Here is a 23416-nt window from a genome sequence, read left to right as displayed (position 1 = left end):
CCTGCATCGGCAGGCGGACTCTCAACCACTGCGCCACCAGGGAAGCCAAGTCACTCACTCTGTGAGCCATTTCTCCGTTTTAAGCAAGACTCGATGGTGACAGCGTATGCAAGGCACCAGCACAGGTGCTTTGTCCATGGCTGACCAACCCCCGATCCCTTAGGGAAGCTCCTCCATGAAGGCGCCCTCCCATGGCTCTCTGCGGCCACAGTGATACCCAGAGTGGGAACACTCTCTCCAGAGGGGGTGATTCTCCGCGCGGCCAACCTCCGAGGGAGTCAGGTGGGACTGTCCCCAGCACCCCGCGGGGGTAAGGGGACTCCCCACAGTTGGGCTGAGCTGGGGTGGGTGCTGGATCAGTGACGCGCGAAAGTGGTCCCGAGAGCGGGGGCCCCTCCCAGCCAGCCAATCGGAAGCCGTCGTCGGACAACGGGTCAGCGCCAGACCCACTCCGTCCGCCTTGGGTGCCGGTCCCGCGCCCCACACAGTCTGGCGACGCTTGGCCAGCCCAGTCATCCCGTCCGGGCTGGTGGGAGGTCGTGACCCCTTCCCCCGCTCCCCTGCTAAGCAGGCCCCGCACCGCCTGGGGGGGCGCGCGACACCGGACACGGGGACACAGGCAGCCCCCGCCACGCTGTGCTTTGGCCTTCGCCCGCGGGTTTTCCGCGGAGGCGGCGGGCGGGGCGCGCGGGCCCAGCGGGGGCGGAGTCTGCGTCTATTTCAGGCGGCGCCCGGCTCAGCCCAGACAGCGGCGGCCCGGCCCGGACACAGTAAGTGACCTCCGCCCGCGGTGCGTCCGTCCCCAACCTCTCCGCGCGGCTGCCCGGCCGCCCCGACCCCGAGTCTCCGGCCCCATCCCACGAGGGAGCGGCCGGCGCGACGGAGGGGACCAATGGGGCAGGACGGAGCCCAGGTCTCTGGCAGCCCCTCTTCTAGGGAAACTGAGGCCCCCGGGCTGAGCTGCTGCGTCAGGGTGCAGAGGGTCCGGCTTAGATGCTCCCAGCGGAGGACTGCGTCCCGCAAAAAGCATCAGGGAGGGGCTGTGGGGAAAGGCGTCGGGTGTCCCTTCCTTTTGCGGTAGGAAGCGGGACCTATAGGCACGGAGGAGCTAGGCACAGGGGCCAGGGAGGCTTGGGTGGACCTCAGCCCTGACCCGGAAAGGAGGGTGAGGGTGTGTGTGCCTGAGGAGAAGCTGGGGGAGCTGGGAGGACCCGAGGGGTGCCACTGTTGGGCCACAGGCTGTGGCCACAGGGTATGACTCGGAGCACTCCCCTTCCTGTCTCAGTGTGCCCAGCCGCGAGCCTGGCCTTAAAGGATCCCTCTCCTGCCCTCTTCTGCTGTATCCGGGCGCCAGGATTAGCCTGACAGACACTGGGACACATGACGCAGACCCTTACTGAGGCCTGGCTAGGTGCCAGCATGTGTCTGAGTGGTTTTCTCACATCCTTTCAGCAGTACTGTGAGGTGGGGTCCTCATCCCCATTTCCCAGATGGGGAGACTAAGGCCTATGAAGGAAGGGTGAAGTCTGGTCCACACCCTAGTGGGTGGTACAGCTAAGCCCACAGTTGTTCTCTTTCTATTGCACCAGCTGCCTCAGAGTCCAGGCCTGGGACGTGGGCCAAGGGGGCTGCTGCAGGACCCTGAAGGGTGAGGAGAGTTTGTGCCACAGAGGCGAGGAGGCAGCGATGCCATGCGGGGACCTGCAGGAGCCAGGTGTGGAGGCTGGGTAGAGCCTAGCACGTGTGGGGACGGAGGAGGTGGGGGGCAGTGAGGACAGAAGTGAGGCCGGTGGGAGCACAGCGGGTCAGATGGCCCTCACCCTCACCCCAGCGGGGGGCAGAGGTGGGTCCTGGGGGCCCAGGGTGGCACTGAGCAGCCCCAGCCAGCCGGCCAGACCAGCTCCTGTGGGTGCCTGGCATGAAAATGGGATGGATTAGGAGGGAAGCTGGGGCAAGGGCTCTGCAGGGCAGAAATGCCCAGAGTACCCCCTGCTTGGTTCTGGAGTGGAACTCTCAGGCCACATGGCACAGGGAACGCAACGGAGATCCAGCAGGGTAGGACTCTGCCCAGGGTAGGACTCTGCCCAGGCACCTGCTGAAACCAGTGGGAGTGTGAGAAAGCCTGGCTTCCTGGCCACTGAGTGGCTCTGGTCAAGCCCGGGGGTTTGGGACGAGTCCTCGGGCAGATGCGAGAGGAGGCTGGGCCGATGGGGAGGCAGTAGGGGTTGTAGAAAGTCTGACAGGCCTAATCCCACCCCGCCTCCTGCCGCCTCAATTTCTCTCTCTGGATGATTGGATCACCCCATCTGCCTTGCAGGGCCGTTGCAGGGGCGAACTGAAGTCACTGTTTGTGTGAGTCATGACTTGGTGTGTTTACTCTCGGGTGGTGGGGCAGGCACTGTGGTTATGCATCACCCCCGTTACCAGGGAGGCCCAGCCCTGCCCCGCTCCCTCCTTTGGGGTCAGCCATGTTCCCCTCCACCGGTCCTGGCCTGGCTTTCACAATGGTCAAGGTGCTGGGGAGGGTGCTGCCCCTCTGAATGTGGCTCGCGAGGTGTTGGGGGCCACGAGGCAGGGGTGCCCGGAGCCAGGTGATCTGAGTTCCAAGCCCAGGCTGTTGACCATGGGGGCATTTTAAGCCCCTCTGAGCTAGCTGTGTGAGATGAGGAAAATAACACGCCTCCTGGAAGGGAGTGCGGAAGTGATGGGATGGGCACTCAGGAAGCGCCCAGAAAATGGAAGCTTTTGTGACGATGATGTCACCCCATTTGTGGAGCCGGGAAGCTTGGGTTTCCAGTCCCAGTTGCCAGTTGCCGTGTGACCTCAGACAGCCCTGTGCCTCACTGGGCCCCTTGTCCCTACGGACGTGGGAAAGACCCCCTGAAGCTTGAGGGGGCACTATTGTTTCTGTAGACTTGAGCCCCAAGGTCATACAGGGGTCAGGCCCTGCCTACCTTGTGGTCCCAGCCGGAGCAGCCGTGTTTCTGCTCAGAGCGCTCCTCTGTGACCCCAAAGCTGTACGAGTCAAGACAAGAACCGGCAAAATGGAGGACGGGGCTGGGGCTGGATTCCCGCCTCGGCCCAGCCGCTGGTGCTCTGTGACCTTTCTGGACCTCGGTTCTCGCTCGGCGCCGTGGGACGGCGGCCCGTGGTCTGCCTGCTCCCCTGGGGTCTCGTGGAATCCGGGTGGTTCTCATGCACTGCAGTCCCTTCTCCCTGCCCAGAGGGTGGGCTGTCAAGGAAGGATTTGCCTTCTGTCTGGAATATGCCTCCCAAGCCCAGCTTCCTCCCTGCCTCGGCAGTTCTCGGAGGGCCGGTGGGTCCTGAGGAACTGGTGTCCGGGGAGAGAGTTGAGTTGTTGGTGCCCATCTGGGCCAGGAGAATGCCAGAGCCTGGTGGTCATACGGGTGAAAACGCATCAACCTGGCTGTGTACCTGGGCCGGGGAGCCGGGAGCCAGGCCCATCCCCTGGTGACCGCTGAGCCTTTCATTCCCTCGCCTTGCCAACCCGCAGGCCCGAGCCGGCGTGATGCTGAAGACGATGACCTTACAAGGCTTTACGGGCCAGCAGCCTGCGCCAGGGGCCCTTGACTTGCCCCGAAGCCCCCAGAAGTTGCCCTTCACCTCGGAGGCAGAGTCAGAAGCCTCCATGTCCGAGGCCTCCTCCGAGGACCTGGTGCCACCCCTGGAGGCCGACGAAGCCCCAGATAGGGATGAAGGAGAGGCTGCGAAGAAGAAGAAGAAGTCGAAAGGCCTGGCCAACATGTTCAGCGTCTTCACCAAAGGGAGGAAGAAGAAGAGTCAGCCCAGCTCAGCAGAGACAGAGGGCGACTCTGAGTCCCAGTCCGGGCCGGCTGGCCGGCTGCCCACAGGTAGGCAGGGGCCCCAGGTCCCAGCCGGGCAGGGTCTGGGCAGGATCGGGGCTCACTGGAGTGGACGCCCCACTCACCCAGGACAGAGAGGGCAGGGAAGGTGGGCGCGGAGGTGTCTCCCTTGCCAGCTTCCCCTGCGCGCCCTGATCTCAGGGGCAGGGAGCGAGCGGAGGGCTCCTCGGTCCTGTCTGGGACGTCGACTCGCCCCTTCCGGCGCCTCACCTCACCTTTTGAGGTCTCGGCCCACGGGAGGTGACTGGTGGGTTTCGGGGCCCCGGGCCGCGCTAACGTCGGGTCCTGGCCGCAGTGGAGGAGCTCAAGGCCGACCTGGAGCACGGGCGGCTGGAGGCGGCGGGGCCGCTGCTGGCGCTGGAGCGGGAGCTGCAGGCGGCGATGGCGGCGGGCGGCGTGAGCGAGGAGGAGCTGCTGCGGCGCCAGAGCAAGGTGGAGGCGCTGTACGTGCTGCTGCGCGACCAGGTGCTCGGCCTGCTGCGCCGGCCGCTGGAGGCGGCGCCGGAGCGGCTGCGCCAGGCGCTGGCCGTGCTGGCCGAGCAGGAGCGCGAGGACCGCGCGGCGGCGGCGGCGGGGCCCGGGCCCTCGGCACTGGCGGCCACGCGGCCCCGGCGCTGGCTGCAGCTGTGGCGGCGCGGCGTGGCGCAGGCGGCCGAGGAGCGCCTGGGCCAGCGGCCGGCCGCGGCTGCCGAGGGCCGCACGGAGGCCGAGCGCGCCTTCCTGCACATGGGCCGCACCATGAAGGAGGACCTGGAGGCCGTGGTGGAGCGGCTGAAGCCGCTGTTCCCCGCCGAGTTCGCCGTGGTGGCGGCCTACGCCGAGAGCTACCACGAGCACTTCGCGGCGCAGCTGGCGGAGTTGGCGCAGTTCGAGCTGAGCGAACGCGACACCTACGTGCTGCTGGTCTGGGTGCAGAACCTCTACCCCAAGTGAGCGGCTGGGCAGCCGGGCGCCCCGGTGCTGGGCGGGGCCCCAGGGGCAGGGAGGCCGCTCTGCAGGGGCTGTCACCGCGTGCAGGGAGTTCCAGGTGGGAGAAGCACAGATGGGCTTGGACTCAAGGGGGCAGGGCCTGGGCTGGGTCTGCTTTGCACTTGGAGTCCTTAGTCTCTTGGGCCTCGGCCCCATTCCACAGTTGGGGAAACTGAGGCACAGAGAATGGCAGGGACTTCATCATTCACTCATGAGTTCCCAGTCTGGGGAGGGCATGAAGCAGCGCCCATCCAGAGCAGGAAGGGGTGTGGCAGGGGAGCCCGGAGGAGGGGGCCCTGACCTCGCCTGGGTCAGCCCAGGAAGCCAGCTCAGAAGAGACGGCGCAGACTTCTGCCTGCCACAGGAGTTTGCTGCTCTGGGGCAGCGCACAGTCTAATAGAAGTCAGGCAGGGCAGGAAAGAGGAGGACAGGTCAGTAAGAGGGAGGGTGGTGTTCCGGCAAAGGGAGTCATCTTCCAGGGCCTGAGGCTGAGCTGTGAAGCATTCTGGGAGCTGTGTGGAGCTGTCAGTGTTTGGATTATCCAGCAGGCCCCTGGGGGCACTCCCAGGCAGGACAGGGAGCAGGGAAGGGTGGGGCCGCTGGGCCTGTTGGGAAGATCCCCATGGTGCAGGGTCACCCAGTGAGGCCGCACAGAGCTGGGCTCTGGCCCCCGAGGCCTGGAGCCCCTCAGTTTGGAAGGCTTGCTCTGCCGGTGAAGGATACCTGGGTACCAGCCGGGTACCGCCTCAGGCATCCCCTCATTTCCCCAGACCTCTGGTCGTTCACATAAGCTGGGTGGGGAGAGACTTATACTGCAGCATGGAGATGACCAGGGCACGAGAGGCCAGGGGCTCCTATAGGGACTGGCCCCGGCACCCAGTGTAAAGCCCACAGGAAGCCTGGAGGTGTAGCCCGTGTGAGCAATGTCCAAGCATCTCGGGGACACATCTGGGTGGCCAGTGGTCTCGGTTGGTACTGGTGGGTCAGCCTCGCGGGGGCCGGAGGAAGGGCCGGTTGGGGAGTGGTGGGTGAGGAGTCGGCAGGGCATAGGGAAATTGGCACAGGGCAGGGGGTGCGGGAGAGTCAGGGCGGCTCTGAACCTGTTCCTTCTTGCTTGTCCTGACTCACCAGGAAGTGCCAGGCACTCACACTTCTCACCCTCAGCCTTCCTGTCCCAGTGACCCCAGGGGCTTTTAGCCTGGGACCCACTGGGGTCACTGCAGCAGGAAACTGAGGCCAGCCGGGCATGGAGCCCCGAGGGGGGGAGTCCAGGGGGGCTCCGTGGAGGCCTGTGTGGCCAGAAGTGCGGGGAGCAAAGGGGCACAGCGCATCCAGGCTGGGGGAGGGGCAGAGAGGGCCATTCTTGAGCCTCCAGGCGGACCAAGGTCCCTGAGGAAGTCCCAGGGCTGGGCAGTCCCCAGGGGGCTCTGGGACCCAACAGAGGTCCACAGGGATGGGTGGATCTGCCTCCTCAGAGCAGTTCAGGGTGGTGTGGGAACAGCCCTTCCTGCTTGGACTGGCCCACCTCTGGGGGCAGCAGACCCGGCTCGGGGGGCGGGGGGAAGAGGGCACAGGGCTAGTGGGTGCCCAAGGCCAGCAGGGCTGGAGTGTGGTGGGGGATGGGTGAGAAGGAGGCAGAGGGTAAGGAGCTGTATCCTGTCTGTGTGAGAGCGGGGAGCCCTTAGAGCCGGGAGATCAGACCTGAGAGGTGGTACTGCCTGTTGGGTGGAGGAGGGATTGTTGGAGGTGAGGGCAGAAGCGGGGAGCCAGGGAGGGGGGTCCTGCAGTGAGCCAGGCGAGAGGGCGGTGGCTGGGCAGGGGGGTGCCTCTAGCCGGGTAGCTTGCGGCTCATCAGTTTCGGGGTGGTATTTCGGAGCAGAAGCAGATGGGGGTGAGAGAGTAAAGGAGGCACGACGGTTCCAGGGTTGGGGGCCTGGATCAGGCTGAGCAGGTGCAGGGCCCACCGCATGAGGTGCGGAAGCAGGGATGGGGTTCGGTGGAGGCAGGCAGCTGAGCTCTGGGCCTGCCAGAGGCTGCGGCCGAGGAGAGCTGAGCTCTGGGCCTGCCAGAGGCTGAGGCCAGGAGAGCTGAGCTCTGGGCCTGCCAGAGGCTGAGGCCGAGGAGGAGGGCTCTTGCTGGACGGGTGGCGTGAGCTTTCCTCATGCCAGCCCCCTCTGCCCACAGTGACGTCATCAACAGCCCCAAGCTGGCAGGCGAGCTGCAAGGAGTCGGGCTTGGGAGCCTCCTGTCCCCCAAGCAGATCCGGCTGCTGGAGGCCACGTTCCTCTCCAATCAGGTGGTGAGTCCAGCGCCAGCGCCAGGGCCGGGGCAAAGGAGGGGCGGGAAGGAAGCGGAGGGGCGGCCGGGGCAGACAGGACGTGGCAGGGAGCCTGACAGGCACGTCCACGTGGGCTTCGCGCTCCCCTGACCAGCCCCCCCTCCCCCAAGGCCAGCGTGAAGGAGCTGACGGCCCGTGCCCTGGAGCTGGAGTCACAGCGCTGGACCCAGGATGTGGCTCCGCAGAGGTTGGATGGCCGCTGCCACAGTGAGCTGGCCATTGACATCATCCAGGTAGCACGGCTGCCCCTCGTGCACGAGCGCACATCCTTGCGTGCAAACACACGCTCGCCCCTGAGCACAGTCCCTCTTTTCCATGTCTTACCAACCCCCGCACCCGCCCCAGCCCCAGCCCTAGACTGGGTGGGCCCCTGCTCAGTTCACCTCACCCCTGCAGATCATCTCCCAGGGCCAGGCCAAGGCCGAGAGCATCACCCTTGACCTGGGCGCCCAGATGAAGCACTTGCTGCTGGTGGAGCTGGCTGCGTTCCTCAACAGGTGGGTGACGGCCTGTGCGCGCGCAGGAAGGGTCCCTGCGGCCACCCCTCTCAGCGCCCCGCCCCGCCCTCGTGCCCCAGGTGGGGATCCAAGCTAGATCAGTGCCCCTCCCTGCTCCTCGGGGGTCTGTCATTCTGAGCAGGCGTCCTCATCCCCCTGTACCACCCACCTGGGTGCTGAGAGCCTCAGGTAATCTGACCACCTGCTCTCGGCAAAGCTCCCAGCAGAGCAGCCCCCAGCTGCAAAGAAGATGCCCAGTGAGGGACTGAGACACTGGCCTCCCCATCCGGGCACGCTCCAGTCTGCACCCTCACGGTTCTCTTGGCTAGCTCCCTCCGCCTCCTCTGAGGACCCCTGCATGGCCCAGGCCTCCAGTCTTCCAGCTCTAGATGGGGCCTGGGGGAAGGAGGGAGGCAGCAGAGCGGGGTGGACACCCTCTTCAGGAGCTCTGCAGGGGCCCTGGCCTCACTGGCCTGAGCACGTGAAGCCAGTTACAGGATGCTTCGGGGCTAGGGGCCCCTCCCTGTGCTGCAGGGAGCCCACATGTAAACCCAGGGAGGCTGCTCCTGTCCCGGTGTTTGTGCTGGTCCCGCATGTTCCCTTTCGGGTTTCACCAGCTACCAGCGTGCCTTTGATGAATTTCTGGAGAGGAGCAAACAGCTGAGAAATTACAGGGCCAATGTCATCGCCAACATCAACAACTGCCTCTCCTTCCGGTGAGGGCACTGGGTGGGGTTTGTGGGAGCCGGCATCACTGGGGCTGCCTGCCTGTGAGAGAGAGAGAGAGAGAGAGAGAGGGTAACTGGGAGGCGGCTGGGAGGTGCCCGGGATGGGGGGGGAGGGACAGCTTCAGCAGAGATGTTGAATTAAAACGAGCAGGTCCGTAAGGAAATGCCAGGGCCTGTGGCGGCGGCAGCAGTGAACGTTTATCTAGTGCTGGGGGGTCAAGCACTCGCGCAACTGATTTACTTTATTTTATTTTACCCTTATGACAACCCTGTTAGGTAGGTACAGTGATCACGTCCATTAAGCAGATGAGCAAAGTGAGGTGCTGTGGAGAGGCCCTCAGTTAGAAGAGGATGTGGTGTTACGTGTGTGCTGGGAGTGGGAAGGCTGGGCCCTGCCTCGGCAGCATGGGTGGGATGATGTGGACTTGCTCCCATGGGGAGTGGGGAGCCAGGGAGGGTTCTAGAGGAATGGTTTAGGAAGATTAGCCTCAGGCTCACTGGCTCTCTGGGCAGGACTGGTGTGATCTCCCTGCCTCCCCTGTCCTTCCAGGATGTTCGTGGACCAGAAGTGGCAGACACCACAGGACATCCCGAGCCACCTGCTGAGCCCCCTGGATGAGCTCAAGAGTCATGGCGTTGATACCCTGCTCCAGAGCCTGTTTGGGGCCCTGAAGGTAGCTGGAACCTCCCGCCGTGTGTCACATGCTGAGTCCGGTGCTGGGGGAGGGCGGGGAGGGCCTGGGAGGGGGCTGGGCAGGGAGGGTGGCAGAAGCGAAGAGCTGGCACGTGGAAGGCGTGGTGTGAGACCAGGTGAGGGGGCCGTGGCGGGCCCTTGACCTCACTCCCAACACTTCAGCCCCGGGGCTTGGCCTCAGAGGGCCGCCCAGGGCCCTCGGGTACAGACAGGAAGCTTCAATGCCCTTCCCCCGCTTAGACGCCCCAGACCCTCCTGCCCAGGCCCTGTCCCCGTGCCTAACTCCCAGCTGTGATGCTCAGAGCCTTTGGCAGCCGTCACCACGTCTGCTGTGGGCCAAGAAATCCACAGAAACCCTTTAGCGCCTTTAGCAGAGGATGAGGCAGGGGTCCCAGGAAACGAGGAGGAGGGACTCCCTGCCTGCCCTCCATGGGAACCCGCCCTGGCCTCAGTGCCCAGCAGCTGTGGGTGACCAGGCGGTGACCCTGGATGACTTGGCCGGCTCCTCACAGGCCCAGCCAAGCACAAGGCTTTGTTTATGCAGGAATTTATTTATTTAAGGAGGGCGGCCAGTGGAAAAGGCCTCAGGGCAGGCAGATGGCAGCTGGTCGGCCTCTGAGAAGGGTGTGCAGACCACGCCTCCAGTCCCTGCCTGTGAGCAGGGCCCGAGCGCTCCCTGGCTTCCCTGGGAGTCCTTAACGTCCCCGGCCCCTGTCCTGGGCCCCGTGTGTCTGTGTGTGTCTGTGTGTGCATGTTTCTGCAGCTGGCCCTTCCTCTGCAGGGCGTGGCCAGACATCCTGCTTCTCTCCTTTCACAGCCGCTGTTCAAGAGGTTCACACAGACCCGCTGGGCGGCCCCCGCGCAGACCCTGGAGGAAATTATCTCCGTGGTGGGCGAGAGGCTGCCCGAGTTCTCTGAACTGCAGGACTGTTTCCGGGAGGTAAGGGGGTGCTGAGCTGGTGGCAGGAGCCGGAGGGGGGGGTCTGGACATGCGCGCACACACGCGCGCGCGCACACACGGACGCGCTCCTTTGCTCTGGCATCCGCCCCTCCCTGGACCCTGGCTTCGAAGCCTCGAGGGAGGTGGTGAGTTTCCTGTGTGTTGGCTCACATGACCCTGCCCACTCGCCCACCCAGGAGCTCATGGAGGTTGTACACCTGCACCTGGTGAAAGAGTACATCATCCGCCTCAGCAAGCGGCGCCTGGTCCTCAAGACGGCAGAGCAGCAGCAGCAGCTGGCGGGGCACATCCTGGCCAACGCTGAGCTCATCCAGCGCTTCTGCACTCAGAACGTAAGCCCCCACCCGCCCCTCCCAGCTCCCACTCCCATAGGCTGCCCTCCCGCTCCAAGCTCTTCACGGGCCAGGACAGCCCCTCTGGGCCTCTCCAAACCCAATCAGGTCGGACCTGAGCCTCTCTGGGCCCCTGGGTGGCCTCCGGGGCAGGGACAGCCTCCCTCCAACCAGGCCTGTGCCTGCAGGGCTCCCCGGCAACCTGGCTGCACCGTGCCCTCCCCATGCTCGCAGAGATTATTCGCCTGCAAGACCCCAGCGCCATCAAGATCGAGGTGGCCACGTGTGCCGCCTGGTACCCTGACTTCAGGTGAGAGCAAGGCACCAGAGGACCTGGGCAGGTAGCATGGCCTTGATGTACCCGGCTGTGGTCAGGGCCTGGTGGAGCCAGAATGAGTCCCTCCAGGGTGGGTAGAGCTCAGGTACCGGCCACCGTGATGCAGTCCCTTTGCTGAGTGCTGTGGACCGGCCACCATGCCCAGATCTTTACAGTGGCTGTTCACTCAGTCCTTACTGCCACCCTGTGAGGCTGACACTCTTCATCCCCGTTTACAGATGAGACCTGGCGAGCTTAAGGAATGTGTCCAGGGTAACACAGCTAGTCAGTGGTAGAGCTAAGACGACAAAGCCAGGGGGTCTGGCTCCACAGCCCAGATTCTTAGCCTTTATGATACTGCCCCTCAGAGGGGAAACGGAGATCAGAGAGACCAGGGACCTGCTGGAGGCCATGGCAAGTCAGTAGTGAAGCTGGGGTCCACCACTCAGCCTAGGGGCCCTCAGGGGCGCGACCTGTGCCCTGGGTCCTAGTACCCCTGTTCCGGAGTGGAGGCTTAGCCCCTGGCTGCCTGAGGATCTGGTGAGTCAGGGAAATTGATTCTGTGGGCTGAGTCCTCTAATGCTGTCGGACTGTTCCAGTTATGGGATATGAGTTGGACTGTCCCGGCGTAGCCTAGTCCAGCCACTGGCTGACCCACTCCACCTACTCACCTACCCATCCCCTCACTTACACACTCACCCATCCATCTCCCCACTCATACAAGCACCTAGTTACCCACCTGCTCCCCCATCTTCTATCCATCCATCTGATGACCCGCCCATCGACTCATCTGTCCATCCGTTGACCCATCCACCCATCCACCCACCTATTCATCCACCCTTCCACCCATCCACCCTTCCACCCATCCACCTATCCATCTATCTACCTATCCACCTATCCATTCATCCACTGATCTATCCATCCATCCATCCACCCATCCACCCTTCCACCCATCCACCTATCCATCTATCCACCTATCCATCTATCCACCTATCCATTCATCCACTGATCTATCCATCCATCCATCCACCCATCCACCCATTCTACCAACAGTTACGGAGTGGTCTCCTACTAGGTACTGGTCTCCTTAGGCTCTGTTTTTGGCACCAGGATGCAATGAAGTACAAGACGGACAAGGTCTTCGTTCTCCCTCATGTTACTTACAGTCTGTTTAAGGTTAGCAACGATGAGGCGATCAGGCAAAGGAGTTCAATCGCGAGTGTTAGAGATTGTTTAACCAAGGTTGTGAACGACAGGAGGTGCTGACTTTAGAGATGGGAAAGCCTCTCAGGGGAGGTGACATTTTAGCTGAGAGCTAAAGGGTGAGACGAAGCGGGTTAGCTCAAGAGCACGGGGAAGAGCACTCCAGGACGGACAGCCAGTGCAAAGGCCCCGGGTGGGCAGGAGCTTCGCGCACTCTGGAGACGCACGGTGGCCAGCGCCGCTGGAGCTCAGCGGGCAAAGGAGCGGGTGTGGGGGGTGCTGCTCGTGGGCAGGGGCTTGGCTGCAGTGTCCTGTGGCTCCGCCCGGAGTCTGGGGAGCTGGGAGGGGGTGTGAGCAGGGGTGTTGGCGAGCAGGCTGGACTGACAGCATACTCTCTTTGCCAGCAAAGGCCACCTGAGTGCCATCCTGGCCATCAAGGGGAACCTGACCAACAGTGAATCCAGGGGCATCCGGAGCATCCTGGACATCCACACGGGGGCGCGCGAGCCCTCCAAGTCCCTGTTTTCACTTGTAAAGGTTGGTTAGCTGCTTCTGCGGCCTGACCTGCTCGTGAGCTCATGGCGAGCAGCGGATGCCGCCCCGTTCGGGGGCCGTTCAGACCAGCACCGGCTTCACAGCCCCACACGGCCTCTCACGGACGTCCTGCCTTCTGCTGCTGCTTCTGACCAGCCCTGGCCTAGGCGCAGGTCCCTGGGCCGCGGGAACTGGACAGGCCCTGGCTTGTTCACCCCTCCCGTGGCGGGGGCGGGGAGCTGTGGGGACCCAAGGAGGCCACACATGAGAAGCTCCCTGTAGATGACAGGGGATCTTGCACGCTCTGAAGGAGGGGCCGGCGGGGGAGTGGCCAGGGGACGGAGCTCCAGGGTCACCGCCTGTCTGTGGGGTCCTTCCACAGGCTGCCTCCGGATTGCCCTCCTCAGCCTGGGTCTTGCCGCCTCCCCAGCTCCTGGGCGGCGGCCTGAGCCTCACCCCTCCTGCCTCCTCTGGTCCAGGGCTGTGCTGAGCTGGGCTCCGCCAGGGTGTGGAATGGAGGACAGAACTGGAGGGAGAAAAGGGAAAGAGGAGCTCTCATCTGGGACCTGGAAAGCGGCCTGTGGGGTCCCATGGCAAGCTGGGGGCAGAGCTGGCATTGGGGCCCCTGCAGCTCAGCCCCTGACCCTTCTCTGCTTCCCCACGGGCTTCCCCTGAGGATGGGTCCGGGAGGGGCAAGGACCTCCTGGGTTTTCTCGGCCTCCGCCTTCCCCCCCACGGAGACAGGCCCAGGGGTGCCTCCGCAGGTCCTCCCCGGAAGTCAGGCTGAGGTTTGGGCAGGGCAAGCTTGACCTTTGACTCCTCGGCCTCTGGATTAGTTTCCTATTGCCACTTCAGCAAACTTCCACAAGCTTAGTAGTTTAAAACGAGAACTCTCTTTCGGTTGTGGAGGTCAGAAGTCTGCCATGGGCCTAGTGGGCTAAAGCCAAGGTGTCAGCCGGCCTGGTTCTGTCTGGATGCTCCGGAGGGCCATTTCCTTGCCTTTTCTAGTTTTTAGAGGCCGGCCTCCCCTGTTTCTTGGCTAGTGGCCCCCTTCTATCTCCAAAGCCAGCAACGGCCGGTCGATCTCTTTTTCACATCTCAGCACCCCTCTCCTGCCTCCATCTTCCTTCCTTAAGGACCCCAGTGATGACCTTTGACCCCCCCCAGACAATGACCTTTGACCTACCCAGACAATCCAGGATCCTCTTCCGATGTCAAGTTCAGCTGATGAGCAACCTTAATTCCACCTGACCCCTTAACTCCTCTTTGCCTTGGAACCTGACGTAGTCGCAGTTCCAGGGATGTGGACGTGGGCGTCTTTGGAGGGGGGTATTATTTTGCCCACCTCAGCCTCCACCCATCCCCTGCCCTGTGGGGTGCCTTGTCCTATCCCAGGAAAACATGGGTTCAGTTACCCTCCTCGGCCTCTGCTTACCCCAGAGGCTCTCGGCAGTCAGACGTAGGCAGAACTCCACCTCACCTGCGCCGCTGGGCACGCCGTGACGGGGTTTGCAGCCAGCTCTCGGGTTTGTGCTCCCTCTTTCCAGGTACTGTGGCCAGAAACTGGCCCGTGTAAGTGGTGCACAAAGGCCTTTGTACATTTGTAGGAGTTAGCATGTTTGATGTTATTATTATTATTTTTGATAGTATTGCTTTTGTATGTGTTTTTCTATAACATGATCTTAGTTTTTATAGCTTGATATAAAGCTGATTTCAAAAGTGGCTGTGGAGTGATTTATTTTGGGAGCAAGGATGGGCCATCAGTGGCTTTCTCAGCCTCTTGGGGTCTGGCAGACCCTGTGCCCCCAGTTTCTGTGTCAAATCCCCAATGAGTCCGGCCCCCCAGCGCCTCCTACCCGCTTCTTACCTGTGAGCGTGAGTTTTGGGAGGGTCTGCTGTGGGGCAAGGCCCATCACTTCGCCCTTCAGTTTCCTCACCTGTAAAGGGTGGTCATGACCCTATCCATCCCCCGCACTGTCCTTTACTGAGGAAGGGGAGGCGGGGCCTCCGGACAATCCTTTCAGCTCCACGCATAGGGCCAGTGGGAACTGACTCTCATATTTCTGGAATTGACCTTGAAGGCTACAGCTGTGAACAGAGCTGACCCCAGCTGTCCTCTACATCCCCATCCTGGCCCAGGATTGGGGGAAGGGCAGAGTCCCTGGGAGGGAAAGGGGAACCTGGGTGAACACATTCCACAGAGCTGAGGGGGCCGCCCAAGGGAGCCAAGGGTGAGTGGAGTCTGGAGTCTGGCAGGAAAGGCCTGGATGGGGAGGGAAGGTCCTTTCAGATGAGATGGGGGTGGGATGGATCCACCAAGCAGTGCTGTGCAAGGAGGGGAGGGGAGGGGACAGTGGCGACTGGGGACGCCCTGCGTTTGGGCTCCGAGTGCGGGGTCCTGGGCGCGTTGAGCCTGCAGTGCGGGGTGGGAGTGGCCGCGGGTTTCCCCTGGCTCCTCCCGCAGAATCTGGGGTGAGAGATAAGAGGGAAGGGGGTGCACAGGGGGACGTGAAAGGAGCTGAGGACCAGATGGAAAGTTTTAGATCAATCCGGGCAGACATTAATGGACCAAAGAGGATGGATTTGGACTCAAAAGTGCTGGGGTGCTGAGACCCCCCAGTCTCACAGCAGCGGGGTGGGCCGGGGTCCGAGGAGAATAGAGGCAGCTGGAGGCAGGCACCCTGGGGTGGGGTTGGGGGGGCAGGGCCAGGTCAACTCCTGCTGGACCCAGCGCAGGAAGGGCCACCCCCGGCGGGGCAGGCGAAGGGCAATGAGAAGAGGACGTGGCCGTCGCAGTTAGGGACACCTTGCTGTTCCTGTAGGAGGGGTAGAGGTGTACAGAGTTCCCGTCAGGGCCGCCAGCTCAGGCCACCTACTTCAGTAACTTCCCGGTCACCGCAGGAAAATTCCTTTCAGGGAAGGATTTGCCCCAGAGTTGGGGAGTGAGTGACTGGGCAGAGGGGACAGAGGGCAGAGCCTGGGCAGGGGCCCCAAGACCCGGCTCCCCATCCAGGCTCCTGTGAACTGGAAGGGAGGCCGTGGTGGATGGTGGGACAAGCATGGCTGGGACCCTCCAGCCCTCGCCCCATCCCTGCTGGGGGCCGGGGGAGAGCTGGCCCGGGCCCTCCCTGAAGGGCTCACATTCCTGGGAGGCCCGGGAAGAACAGGGAGCAAGTAAGTAAACAGTCCAGGCCCAAGTGCAGGGGGAGATGGGGAGGGGGTGATGCCGCAGTTACGGGCGGAGGGCCAGCTCTCGCTGTGGCCACGGGGAGTGCTCACTGAGGAGGGGACCATGCGTGGTGACCCATTTGCACAGACGGGAAAGGGGCGGGACGTGGACAGCCTGGCCACGCCAGGAGGTGGGAACTGGAAGGGGCTCAGGTTTTAGGGAAAGAAAGAGCTCAAGGGTGGGGGTGGCCGGGAGTGGTCAGTGGAGCGAGACACCCCCAGAGAAGCAGGTGGGGATCCGGGGGCCTTCGCTGGGGCGGGGAGTTGGGGTTCACTCCAGCTGTAGAGGAAAAGCACTGGAGGGCTTGGAAGAGGCCGTTTGCTGTGACGTGTGACTGGGAAAGGCCTTGCTGACTGCTGCAGGGAGCGTGGGGGGCAGCGGGGAGGCCAGGGGAGCCCTTAAGGGGTGCTGGGGTGCCTGGGGAGAGACAGCTTGGTCTGTGAGTCCTGTGATTGGAGGGAGATGAGCCTGGCTGGGGCAGGATGAGGGAGAAGAGCCATCCCCATCCCAGCCGGGGACCTGGGGGCCTCCTCGCAGCCAGGGGAGGCCTGGGAGGAGACAGGAGATCCCTGGGGGAGAAATCTGGGGAGTTAAGTTTGAAAGATGTGCAGAAAGCGAGGGTGGCTCATGAGACTGTCCACACCTCAAGCGTATGGGTGACGACAGTGTCTGGCGAGCCTGACGGCCACCAGGCGTTCTCCTCATTGCTTTGGGAGTGTGATTTCACAGCCCCTGTGGAGGGCCATTCAATAAGATCAGTGAAGCCCACAAATACTCCTGTGAACCAGCCATCCCGCTTGCAGAAATGAATCTTATCAACACTCCAACATCCATGCAAAACGACACAGGGATCAGGACAGTCGCTTCCATCGTAGCAGGAAAATATTGGAAACTCCCTGCATGTCCATCAGTAGACACCGGGGAGATATTTGCAGTGCGCCCAGACAGTGGAGTACCATTCGGCCAGAAAAGAAAATGGGGAAGTTCTCGTGGTTCTGACTTGAAAATTGTCCCAACATATAATGTTGAGGAAAAAAGCACAACGCAGAACAGCTGGTGGTGTACCGCCATCGAAAAAAACAGAAGTAGGAAAAGGTAGACATTCGTGTCTGCCTGTGTGTGCGTTAAGGCAGCCTGGAAGAACGCACCAGGAGCTAAGCATGGTTGTTGGTGAGTGCGTGCGCACAAGTGCGTGTGCAGGGCTGCTGGGGGAGAAGGAGAGGAGGGGAGGGGGAGGGGAGGGGGAGGGGAGGGGAGGGAGACAGAAGCTGGGGAGGAGATATTTCACTGTGTCCTGTTTTAACTTTTTTATTATCGAGCCATGTGAACGTGTTATACATGTTATAATCTAACATTTCGTTGAGATGCTGGAGGTCCCAGGAGAGAGGAGACTTGGGACTCTCTGGTGTGGGATTATCCAGCGAAGCCGAGGGTCCTTGCAGTGGGTTCATCAGCCTGACATTTTCTCCCGCCAAGTTCAGTGCTCAGGTACCAGCCTGGAGTCACAGAGTCGGGTTTAACCGAGAACATGGTTTGGGTCAGGCGATCACACCAGGGGGTGAGCAGAGCTGAGGTGTGAGGGGTTCCCCCAGGAGAGGTTAGAGCAGTGGACCTGGGGTCTCAGCTGGCAGAAGGCTGGTGGGCGTGTGAGATGGGGAGGGGCTGTGAAATGGTGCTGGGTCAGAAGATGGGGTCCCAGGGGCTGGGGTGCTGTTGCAGGGGTGAGTTGGTAGGTGTGGGGATAGGAGGACAGTTGAGGTCGCGTTACTGCTGCCGTTACCGGTGAAGACACAGCGGGGGTGAGGCTCTGAGACAGCGTGGCTGACGTTGCAGGGAGCCGAGGGCTCCAGGAACCGGGAGGCAGATGTGGATGCTGACCACGTGGTGGAGGGGGCAGCGGGCAGGGGCTGACATTCCCTGAGAATGCCAGGGAGAGACCCAGAGGTGAGGCAGCCCACAGCAACGTCGAGGGAAGTGGAGCTGGCTTGCCTGCGGCGTAAGTGGGCACGAACCAGGCTCAGCCCCTGGCTTCTGCCCATCATTGCAGGGCGGTAAACAGTCCTTGGATTTAGTGGACGGGTCAGGCTTCTGCTGGAGCCTCACCTGGGAGGGCTGCGTGGGGGTGACCCCAGGAAGGAGGGAGCCTTCCAGGTGCGTGCCGCAGCTGATGAACCTGCATGAAGGACTGAGGTGAGTCAGGTGCACTGCGCTCCTGCACGGACAGTTATTCCCCTGCAGAGACACCCTGAGGGCCTGGGACAGGGTGGGGTCAGGAGGATGCAGGGATGGTCAGCTGAGATCTCCACTACTGTGACTCTGCTTCTGGTGGATGGGGGGATGGTCCGATGGTTTAGGGCTGACCCTGAGGCTGGACCCACAGCCTCTCTTGTCCGGATGGCCCTGGGCCCTGAACTGTGGAAGTTTCTGGGTTGGGGAGGATGGCTGGGACAGCTGGGGCCTCTCATCTCCCATGAGGCTGGCCTGAGCTTGTTCACACAGTGGTGGGAAGGCTCCTGCAGCACTAGAGGGCAGCCTGGTGCACAAGCACTTCCTCTTTTTTTATTACTATTTTAAAAATTGAAATATAGTTGATTTATAATGTTGTGCCGGACTTCCCTGGTGGCACAGTGGTTAAGAGTCCACCTGCCAGTTCAGGGCACATGGGTTCAAGCCCGTGGTCCGGGAAAATCCCACATGCCACGGAGACACTAAGCCCATGCGCCACAACTACTGAGCCTGTACTCTAGAGCCCATGAGCCACAACTACTGAAGCCCGCGTGCCTAGAGCCCATGCTCTGCAACAAGAGAAGCCACTGCAATGAGAAGCCCGCGCACCACAACAAAGAGTAGCTCCTGCTCGCCGCAACTAGAGAAAGCCCACGTGCAGCAACGAAGACCCAACACAGCCAAAAATAAATAAATTAATTAAAAAAACATAATGTGTGGCCAATGTCTGTGGCACAGCAAAATGACTCAGTTATACACCTATATATTTACATTCTTTTTTAAATTCTTCCATTATGGTTTATCGCAGGTTATTGAGTATAGTGCCCTGTGTTATACAAAAGATAGAAATTCTCAACCATGAATTCTATTTTGTCTTTTTTTTACAAATTTTTTTTGGCTGCACCACTCAGCATGCAGGATCTTAGTTCCCCAACCAGGGATCGAACCTGCGCCCCCTGCAGTGGAAGCGTGGAGTCTTAACCACTGGACCTCCAGGGAAGGCCCCACTTTTTCTGCTTGCGTCACATCTGCTAAGGTCCCAGTGGTCAAAGGCAGTCACACGACCAAGTGCAGATTCAAGGGCTGGAGAAACTGGCTCCCTTTTGATGGGAGAAGCTGAATGCTGTGGCCATTTTCCCCTACAATCTACCCTCTGACTACAATTATTTTATTCCTCTCTCATGAAAAATATATTCACCCCCGTCCCAAGATCTCCCAAAGTCTCATGCTATCATGGATCAGGCTGTCTGTTTGTGATCCCGTGACCCTGTGAACGTAGATGGGCTTCTCCAGTACAGCTCCTTGGGTGGAGCAACTCTTGACCCAGAGTCTTGTGAACTATAAAGACTAGTTAGACTTTATACACGCAACACAGAGGAGAGGATGATGTCAGTTAGCAATGCCACGCAAAAAAGGAGGGGCCGGAGGCAACTCTGAAGGCCAGCTTCTGTGTGCTGCCCGAACCCCTATTCCGGGAGAGGGTGGCTATTCCCTGGGGTGCCCTTGAGTATCCATCCTTCTCCCCAGCTCTGGACTCCCCCATCTCTTCTCCACCCGTGGCTCTGCCCTCTAAGCATCCCTCGGCCATAACAATGGCCCACGCTTGTAGCTGAGCCCCTTTCTGGTCTTTGCGTCATTCAGGGTCCAATCAGGAGGTGGAAACCACACAGTAATTGGGACAGGAAGCATTTAAAGCAGGACGGCAGCAGAGCATTGGAGTGACAGGGACTGGCTACTAAGCATGAGGAGAACTCTCACAGTGCAGGCGCAGCAGCCCCTGCTGAGGGCTGAGGCACCGTTCCAAGGAAGGAGCAAATCTGGAAGCGTCCCCTCACCTCCACACCGGCACTGGGACTGGACTCAGGCCTCAGTGGGGAGGATGCAGCCCCGGTGAAGTTCAGTGAGGTGCTCTGCCTGTAGGACTTGCTGGAAAGTCACTCCCTGGGATGGCAGGTGAGCTGTGCACCGGCAGGTGCCGTGCTCAGAGCTGGCCGCAAGGCCACCTCAGGAGGTGGCGGAGGAGGCAGTCCATGGAGAGATGTGCCAGGTGGCAGCCAACAAACACTTTGAACCAGAAGACCCCTTCGCGCTTCACTGTCCCTCCAGCGCCCTCTACTGACGAAGCTTAGCACTCTGCAAGGGAGAAAATTCCAGAATCCCCAAGCAGGGCAATGTAGGAGGAGTTTGGAGCTGGGGGCTGGGCGGGCAGTAGACTGCCCACGGGCAATCAGCTTCCAGACGCACCTTCTGCGCATACTTAACCTTCCATAAACATTTCCACTCAACACAAGACCCCTATCCTTCCTACAAGAGAAGGTGCTCACTCTTTCTCCAAAATGAGGAGCTGCAGTCGCGAGCGTCACCGTATCCCTCGCTGGCTGTGCTCATTATCCCTCAGATTGAGTCACGGCCCACTGGATAGTCTGTTACCTGAGCTCTGAATTGTAAAGTTCACCTCCCACAAACTGCACGTACAATCACAATGTCAAGGGGAGAAAAGAGGGAAATGGTTTGCATGTGCAAACAAACGCATTAAACAAGCAAAGAGAATGAGGCAGAGGTACCACGGCCCTTGTTTCTGTAAGAGCTGTGGAGAGCTTATGGAGAGGCCCTACGGTGTCTGTGGCTTCCTTCTCTCATTACTCATCCTTCTTTCCTTACCCAGCTCGGATTTTCCCCACCCTCAGTCAGAACCTCAGCTGGCCGGGGATGTTTACTCGATGAAATGACCTGAATGAAGATTCCCAAGGGGTCTGAGTCCCCAGCTATGCTGCCCTGCTATGGTTGATGTGATTCTCCGTTAGCCCTTCCTGTTGGTCATGGAAATTGTCAGAAGAGCTGCAGAGAATGCCCTGCTCTGCAGACCCACCCTCCTGTCCTTACTGCAAAGCAGCAATGCAGTTTCCCCCCAGTGATCAGAATTGGTCACTCCATCCACAGAGCAATCCCTCGCTGGCTTTTTGCTTCCATGCATAACAAGCCCCAAAGGGCTAGGTGGTTGTATTGTCTTTCAATTTAATGAAGCCTCTGTGTGTCCCCAGGCCACAGTATGCCCCACCGTGGGGACTGAGACCCTGAAATCAGCAGAGCTCAATGTTGGGTATAAGAGAGAGGGCTCGGCACAACTCCACTCCTTGGTCCCTGGACCAGTGCATTATGGCCACGGCGGAAACAGACCCATGTAACTGTCTCTGATCCAAACATATAAAGAACCCTGTGAAACAGAGCCTCGTCCGTCCTGGATGTTGTCTCCCAACTGGCACCATAACTGAAACTTGGCTAAGTCGCTCACCCTTTCAGTCAGGCCAGCCACTTCCGGGTGATCAGGGATGCAGTAAGATCCGTGAATTCCACGGCCGGGAGCCACGATGCAGTTCCTTGGCTGTGAAATGAGTTCCTTGGTTTCAGAAGCGATGCAGGTGGAAACCGTGATGGTAAATAAGGCATTTCATGAGTGTCAGTCATGGTGCTGACAGAAGCACCGTGGGCAAGAAAGCCAAATCCATGTCCGGAATGCCTCTATTCCAGGGAGGATGACTCATGGCCCCTTCGTGATGGAAGAGGCCCAATGTAATCAACCTGCTACCAGGCAGCTGGCCGCTGTCCACAGGGAATGGCACCACCAAGAGCTAAGTGCTGACCTACAGCTGTTGTCGGATAAGGCACTCAGCAGTGGCCAGAGCTGCCTGGTAAGAGGAAGTCTGTGTTGTTGACCCCATGCATAGCCACCATCCCTGTTACCGTAGCTGCTTTGTTCATGGGTCCATTGAGAAAGCACTGGGGTGGCTGGAGAAAGAGGCTCTTATGGGTGGAACTGTGTTCTCCCCCCCCGCCTTCATATTGAAATCCTAATGCCCAATACCTGAGAAAGTGACCTCATTTAAAGACAGGATCTTTACCGAAGTAATCAAGTTAAAATGGCATCATTAGGGTGGCTCCTAGTCCAATATCACTGCTGACCTTATGGAAAGGGGAGATTTGGACACACACACACACACACACACACACACAAATGCCATGTGAAGATGAAAGCAGAGATTGGGCTGATGCTTCTACAAGACAAGGAACCCCAGAGATTCCCAGAGAACCTCCAGAAGCTAGGTGAGGAGCATGGAGCAGATGTCTTCTCACAGCCCTCAGAAGGAAGCCGACAACTTGATCTGGGACTTGCAGCGTCCAGAGCTGTGAAACATACATTTCTGTGTTCAAGCCACCCAGTTTGCGGTGCTTTGTTAAGGAAACCCTAACGAACTATTACAGAGGCTGACTGACACCACTGTAGCGCTTCATTCTTTCACCTGATTAATAAGCGTCTTCCGAAGTGAACGCCCTTTGATAGGTATTCATACCACGCACAAATCTCTGTCTGCACCCCCTCTGAGAGGTGGTCTGTCTATACACTTCTTCCCCAGATTTTCTTGTCACCAAACTCCCAATTCTGTTTGGGGTCCATCAGCCAAACTGTTAGCAACTGTCTAAATGAGCGTAGATCTGTCCCTTTAGCCAACTCTCACTCTAGACGTAGTGGAAAACCAATTGTATCTCTGTGGAATATATTGTAGCAGAGAGCAGGAGAATTCACATAGCTATGACGCAACATTGTTAAGGTTTGCTGTTGAGCCTGCCAGGTAAAAGCAAACTGTCTCTGGTGGTCCTTGAAAATTAGTACAGAGAAAAAGTTATTAGCTAGGCCAGTAGCTACGTACCTAGTGCCAGGGCCATTCTGATTTGCCCCAGCAAACGTACTACATCTGGGACAGCAGATACAAGTGGAGTCACCACCTAATCACATTTATTACAGTTCACAGTCATTCTCCAAGATCCATTCAACATCTGCACAGGCTCAGCTGGCGAGTTAGATGTATGGGACTGTATTAGGCATTCCCGTTCCTGCTTCTTTCAAGTCTTCAGTGGTGGCATTAATCTCTGCAATTACCCAGGGACACAATCAGGGCCAGGACTAGGATGAAGCAGTGAGGCGCCAAGGCACAAAACTTAAGGAAGTGCTCTTCTAAGGATCATGCAAATACCAAGCCTGCACTTAAAATTTGTGCCCTCGTTGCCTCGCTCCTAAAGCAACACCCACTCCCAGGGTTACACAAGCAAAGTGTTGGAAATTAATACATGCACCCACCATTGGTGGGACTGTAACTTAGCACAAAATTTCTGGAGGGCATTTGAATATTTATTGTTAAAAATGTAATTCCAAGGTTTCAAAATTATTTTGTAACTTCTCACAAATTTGTTCTGTCTTGTGAATTTTTTCAAATTTCATTTTATATTTTTATTTACAGACTAACAATGTAAATATTGTTCAAAAAAGTCAAATACCAGTTCTAGGCTTATAATTAAAAAGTCAGTTCTCTGCCCCCTGCCACCAGCACCACCCCAGGCAGCCCCTTGTACTCTACCCATGGATTCTGCCCCCCTCCTTTTTTTTTGGTGGCCACGCTGCATGGCATGTGGGATCTTAGTTCTCTGACCAGGGATCACACCGGAACCTGT

At 59.7% G+C, this 23416-nt stretch overlaps 1 protein-coding gene across 1 annotated transcript; it reads left to right on the top strand.

Moving 5' to 3' along the window:
• Window positions 1–785: 785 nt before the first annotated feature.
• On the top strand, window positions 786–14166 carry TNFAIP2 (TNF alpha induced protein 2). Its single transcript, XM_082648603.1, has 12 exons — window positions 786–913; window positions 3515–3872; window positions 4180–4813; window positions 7038–7152; window positions 7302–7424; window positions 7588–7688; window positions 8306–8404; window positions 8967–9090; window positions 9928–10050; window positions 10248–10403; window positions 10592–10713; window positions 12327–14166. Exons 1-12 carry the CDS (start codon window positions 893–895, stop codon window positions 12466–12468), a joined length of 2118 nt encoding a protein of 705 aa, XP_082504729.1. The 5' UTR covers window positions 786–892; the 3' UTR covers window positions 12469–14166.
• The last annotated feature ends 9250 nt before the right edge of the window (window positions 14167–23416 follow it).

This window comes from Grampus griseus (assembly GCF_964374135.1).
Source record: "Grampus griseus genome assembly, chromosome: 2".
Lineage (NCBI taxonomy): Eukaryota > Metazoa > Chordata > Mammalia > Artiodactyla > Delphinidae > Grampus > Grampus griseus.
This window is presented reverse-complemented; position numbering and strand designations above follow the sequence as displayed.